Genomic DNA, 6,108 nt, shown 5'->3' with positions numbered 1-6,108 from the left:
TTCGCCTGCTACAAAAGGAGGTGACTTGGTCGAATCGATCAATAAACTATCGAGCAAAGTGAAGCTTCCATGGGCAAAATTTCCAGGAGAAATGCATATTCCAGGAATGAACTTTGCAGGACCGGGTACCAATTTGGGCAAAAGGCTCACATCCACCGACATGTATCAAGAGTGGAGCAAGCCGGTAGACAGAGTGGACAATGCAGCGTATCACCATGATTTAGCTTATAAATATTTAAACGACGTTAAAAGCAGAAATTTAGCAGATCAGATGATGCTTGAGGAGATGAATTCGATTCCCAATCCCACTCAAAGAGAGATTAACGAAAGAAAGATTATCGCTCCCATCATCAAAGCCAAAGCTTAATTCGGATTGGGTGTGAGTGATTTGAAATGGACTGACCAGCTTGCAGAGGAGCTTCATAAACCTGTCATTCATGTATGCTCCTCACAAGTTTTTTAGAAATGTTGCCTCAGCAGAAGTTCACAGTTTGGAATTGCAACTAAAATTTTTAGAAGAGAGGATTAGAGAGTTGGAAGAGAGAAGACCGAGTAACATTATTGTTTCTACGAAACCGTTGGATCATCCACCCTATTATAACGACAAAGGACAGTATGAGATTTTTGCTCAGAAAGACATTAAATTTGCTGCTCTCTCCCATACAACGATAGCTTTATCCATTGGGTTGAAGTTTGAGAAAGGTGTTGCAGTGCTGACATTAATGAACAAAATCACTGAGCAGTTGAATTATAGAAAGAACGAAGTCATTATTTCAGAGTCTTTAGATGAAGTCATTATGGACGTGAACAGCAACAGCAAACAGGACGTGATTGTTAAAAAGGGTGAAAAGCTCTGCACGATTACGCACATTGATTTAAATTAATCTTTCTTAATGAAAAAATGGAGATTCATCATGTAAAACTTTATCCAGTTCTTCCTTCTGCTCCTGTAGATGAAGGGCATCGTCTTCAGAAGATCGGCGAGATTCAGAAAGAAATAGAAACTGAAAAAGTGAAAAGAATGGCTTTGAGCAAAAAGTACCATCGCGTTTTCAGGATCATTTCGAATTTGGACAATACGATGCAGGGATTGTGCATAGCATTGGGTGCGACTGGAATAGGTCTTTTGTCAACGATTATTGCTAGTCCTGTAGCGATTGCGTGTGAAGGCGTGGCTATTGGAATGGGTTTTTTATCGATTGTTGGCAGTCAAGTGAACAAAAGAATGGCTTTAAAAGCGGAAAAGCATGAAAAGATAAAAGTATTGGCTGAGTCTAAATTGAACACGATCAGCGAGCACATTTACAAAGCGTTGGTGGATGGAAGAATAAGCGATTCAGAGTTTCAGTTGATTCTTGATGAGCTTCAAAAGTTTAAGACCTTGTTGGAGGAAATACGAACCAAAACTAAAAACGGAATAGATGAAGTGATGAAAGAAAACTTGATCCAAAAAGGTCGAGATGACGCGATTCAAGCGTTCAACAATATGTTTAAGAAATCATAGATTTCCCAGGATTCGAAGAATTTAAGAAAAATTAAGGATCAAACATTAATGAAGAAACCAACTTATGATTTTTTATTAACGTATTTTAAAAAGATGCCTTTTTTTAAAATATATGATGCTAATAAAAGGGACGAAATTGTGAGAGAAGTGAATGAGAGAAGAAAGGGGATTTATCAGAAAAGCATCAACGACAACATTTTAGATGCTGATTTTCAAGCTAATGTGAGCAAGCTGTTTAGACCGCTCATCGAAAGCAACGAAAAGATGCTCAAAGGATCCAAAATGCCTTTTGAAGTAAATAAAGTTGATGATAAAATGTTCATCGGTAAAATGGAGGTTGAAATGGATGGAGATGACATTATTGTTGGAGGTGAAAGGTATGAAAGAACAAAAGGTCTTTGGGATCTCATGACCAAGTTTGAAATACCGAGCGAGTATACGGATGAAGACTTGGAGAATTATGAAAAAATTTTAATGGACAGTGATGCTTTACGATCTGATACGCAACCACACAAACCGAAAGCTTCAAGAAGACCAAAGTATCAGAAACTTATTGCTCCTATTTGGGAAAAAATGGTGCGTATTGAAAAAGGGAAAAAAGGTCGTGGAGTAATTATTCTTCCGAGCGATCCAAATGCGTTGGTGGAAAAGCTTGAATTGAGTATTGCTTCCTGGCATGCTGGAAATACAGCATCGAGAAATGTAGCTGTAAGCATTTGCGATGAGTTGTTGAGACAAAAGGAAATTAATAACAGTGAATACAAAGCGATCATGAAGACGATAGATAAAATTTAGTGCGCACCATGGATCCAAAGGATTTAACGTCATGAGATCCCAAAGGATTTAACATGAAAGGATCTTAACGAAAAATGCTCATTGTGAACAAAAGAAGATATGTGAAAAAGAACGTTGTTGGAGGAGGTGGCATTGTAGACTTGATTAAAAATTTCATCAAAAGAGCAGCTGCTTCAAGTATGTCAAAAGCAACAATGACAATGCTTAAAAATGCTGCATCAAGCAAAACTGGACAAGAAGCGATTTCAGCTGCAAAATCTGCCGGTACAGAGTTGGCTCTTTCTGCCATTTCTGCTGCTAAAGATGTGGCTGTGGATAAAGGTAAAAAGACCATTGTGAAATTAAAGACTGGTTCATCCATTAGTAAAATGTCGAAACAGAATGCGATTCGAATCCAAGACTTGGTGAAGATGGGAAGAGGCATGAAAATCGCTTGAAGGATGAGTGTGAAATTATATAATGCGACATTGTAACCACGGATCATGAAAATGATCTAAAAAAAATTTTCTTTCTATAAAATGATAACTACCGATCGATTAAGACTGACTGATAAACCCGAGAATGACACTGGAATTGAAAAGTTGGATTTTTTCGAGTACCTTCCAACCAATCTTGATTTAAATTCTTCAGGAACGATCACTTTTGAGATTGACTGTCAATCCATTAAAACGCTACCATCAGAGGCTTACATTCTTATTGAAGGAGTGTTGAAAAAGAGTGATGGAACCTTTTATGAAGCCACAGACAAGATCGCCTTGGTGAATAATGCTTTGATGTATTTGTTCAACGACGTGACTTATGACTTGTCAGGAGAGCAAGTGGAAAGAGTAATTTATCCAGGTCATGCTACCACCATTCTTGGAATGTTAAAATACCCTTACGGATTTCAGATGACAGATGGCTTGAAGCAAATGTGGTTCATGGACATTTCAAATCTTGTTGAAAATGATGGGTTTAAAGTTAGACGAGACCATTTGTTTGCAGACACTACATCCGTTGGCGCTTTTTCGTGCAGGATCCCTTTAAGACACATTTTTGGTTTTTGTGAAACCTATGACAAAGTGGTGTACGGGTTTAGGCATACCATCACCTTCACCAAGAAAGAATGCGATGATGCGATTTACAGAGCGGAGAGCGCTAGTGCAGGAATGATCGATCTTAAAAAATTCAGGCTTTATATGCCACGCGTTGAATTGAGTGTTTCAAGAAATGCTGAATTCATGAGTTTGATCTCTCAAAAGATTCCCATTCAAGTAGCGTACAAGGCGAACAAATGCGAAAGACAGCTTATTCCTGCTGGTCAAACGGAATTCACTTGGTCGCTTGGAAGAATAACCGACAAAAGCGTTCCGATGTATATTTTGTTTGGACTTCAGACAAACAGACCATCCAGTCAAACTGTTAATCCGTCCATTTTTGACCATTGCGATATTAGCAATTTTTACGTGACCGTCAATGGAATAAAGTACCCAAATTATAATTATGACTTGAATTTTAGCGAAAAGAAAGTGACCATGGCTTATGCAGATACGTTTTCTTTCGATGAAAAATATTACGGCACTAACGAACTTGTTTGCCAATCTGGTTTGACCTTTCATCATTATATAAAACTATATCCCCTGTTCTTTGTGGATATCAGCAAGCAAAAAGAAAGAGTAGCTTCAGAAACAGCTGAGTTGGTGATCAACCTTAAATTTCGAACTTCAACTGTTGCAAACACCGTTATCTTTGCATTGGTGATCTCTGATAAAATGCTTAATTTTGTTTCAGATGGAACTGCTATGAACGTTGTTTATTAAGTGGATAACAAAACGGACAAATGAAAACAACAAAGCCTGTCATTGGTGAAAAAATTGAATTGGCTTAAAAAAATCACGGCGTAAATAAAATGTACTACACAAAAAAGTTTTTGAAAGAGTTGCTGAATGAAAACGGTATTACTAAAACATCTAAAAGTATGCCAACGTTGTTGATGCTTGCGATTGAAAATAACTTGATCAGTAAAGACGAGATTTTGGATAAAGCCACAGAAAAGAGAAAACGTCGTGAGCCGAAAGAAAAGAAACCTACTGATCCAAAATATGACAGGCTTTGTTTTATTAAGAAAAATCCAATCACTGTGAGATTAACCAACGTTGAAACGGGTGAGGTGACTGAGTACAAGTCTCTTTATAAAGCGGAGAAAGGAACTGGTCATGGATGGAGATATTTAAAGCGTCGAGATGGAAAGGTGGATAATGGATTTAAAATTGAATATTTAAATTCTGAAAATCTTTAAAAAAAATTTTTTTTCTTCCGTTAATAAAATGAGATATACAACATCGTATTTGAAAAATTTGCTTAGGGAAAACGGAGTCACCAAAACCTCAAACAAATTATTAGGTCTGTTGATGCTTGCAGTTGAAAATAACTTGATCAGTAAAGATGATCTTTTGGAAGGTGTGAAAGAGTGTAGACCAGTTGGTAGTCAAAAATGGGACTGGCTTCGTTCAGCAAGAAAAAATCCAATCACTGTGAGATTAACCAACGTTGAAACGGGTGAGGTGACTGAATACAAGTCTATTTACAAGGCAGTGAAAGGAACTGGACATAAATGTGAATATTTTGCTAATCGAAATGGAAAGGTGGACAATGGAATCAAGTTTGAAATTCTTTACCCTCGTTGATTTTTTCAATTCTTCAAAAAGAGTTGAAAAATGACTTTCATGAAGAAAAAAAAAGTTTGAAAAAGTTTGCCGAGATTGAAAAATTGAATTCGAGTTGAACAATTTACAGTGATTAAAAAAGATGACTAATATTGAAAGCATAAATGCTCTTGAAAAATTAATTGAGGAAATAACAGATGTTAAATATGGTGGCACGTATGATAAGTTTGTTGAGGGATTGAAAAAGATGAAAGTTGATCAGCTTATTATTAAACTCAGACAGTCTGGAAAAATGCTTGAAAAAATTTTGGCGCGTGAATCAAAGATTTATCGTAATCTGAAAAGACCGTTGATGAAAGATGCGTTTGAAAATAACTATATGCCAATTCATGAAATAATTCAAGATCTCAGCCATTTAAGAAATCAGCTGTTTATGAAAATCGGGAAATGTGATTTGAGTAAAACAGACATATACAAAATAAAAAGGATTTTTGAACATGATATTGATCGACTACAAGATATCTTGGGTTACACTGAAATGATTGATAATTATGAACAAAATTTAGTCTATGTCTTTGAAGGAAATCATAACCGATTAATACAACTCTTTGGTGAAGAAGAATTGCTGATGGAAGACTATGAGAGTCTAAAAGAGATGAAAAATCAAATTGACTTCACCATTTTATTATTCGAAATGGATGAATTGGCAAAAGAAAATTGAACTTGAGTTGATTCATTTCTCAACATTTTAAAACATATCTGATTATGAGATGGAATATGACAGCGACGATGAAGAAATGGGAAGATGGCTTGAAAGAGAGTTGGAAGATAAGTCTGATATTATTGCAGAAGAATGGGAAAAATATTCTGGTTGTATGGGAAGATTTTGCGCTCCTGCTGCCTAACAAAAATGATCTAAAAAAAATTCATGGCAATAAAAATGGAGAGGAAGTACGTGATTGAATTCGATGACATGGGTCGTGCGCATGTGTTTGATGAAGACAAAGAAATTCATGCGGCTGGATGCGAGTTTACTGCACACGATGAATGGGGAAGAAAGTACACGATTCGATTTGATGAAACGGGTCAAGCGCATGTATACGATTCTATAAGCGAAATTTTTGCCAATTATCTTGTTTTATAAGATTCTTTTTTAATTCTTTT

General features: G+C 36.3%; 1 protein-coding gene across 1 annotated transcript; it reads left to right on the top strand.

The window, feature by feature from the left end:
* The first annotated feature begins 2,791 nt into the window (after positions 1-2,791).
* LOC149876798 (uncharacterized) lies at positions 2,792-4,752 on the top strand. Its single transcript, XM_090075017.1, has 2 exons — positions 2,792-4,529; positions 4,644-4,752. The coding sequence occupies exon 1, from the start codon at positions 2,818-2,820 to the stop codon at positions 4,096-4,098; it is 1,281 nt and encodes a 426-aa protein (XP_089931143.1). The 5' UTR covers positions 2,792-2,817; the 3' UTR covers positions 4,099-4,529; positions 4,644-4,752.
* The last annotated feature ends 1,356 nt before the right edge of the window (positions 4,753-6,108 follow it).

This window comes from Hydra viridissima, unplaced genomic scaffold (genome assembly GCF_058129835.1).
Source record: "Hydra viridissima isolate aposymbiotic clone 2 unplaced genomic scaffold, HvirCarnegie_v1 scaffold_18, whole genome shotgun sequence".
Lineage (NCBI taxonomy): Eukaryota > Metazoa > Cnidaria > Hydrozoa > Anthoathecata > Hydridae > Hydra > Hydra viridissima.
Note: the sequence above shows the minus strand (reverse complement) of the source record. Positions and strands in the feature narration are given on the sequence as shown.

Coding starts and splice junctions, on each gene's coding strand:
- LOC149876798 (XM_090075017.1), top strand. CDS start 2,818: ATGATAACTACCGATCGATTAAGACTGACTGATAAACCCGAGAATGAC.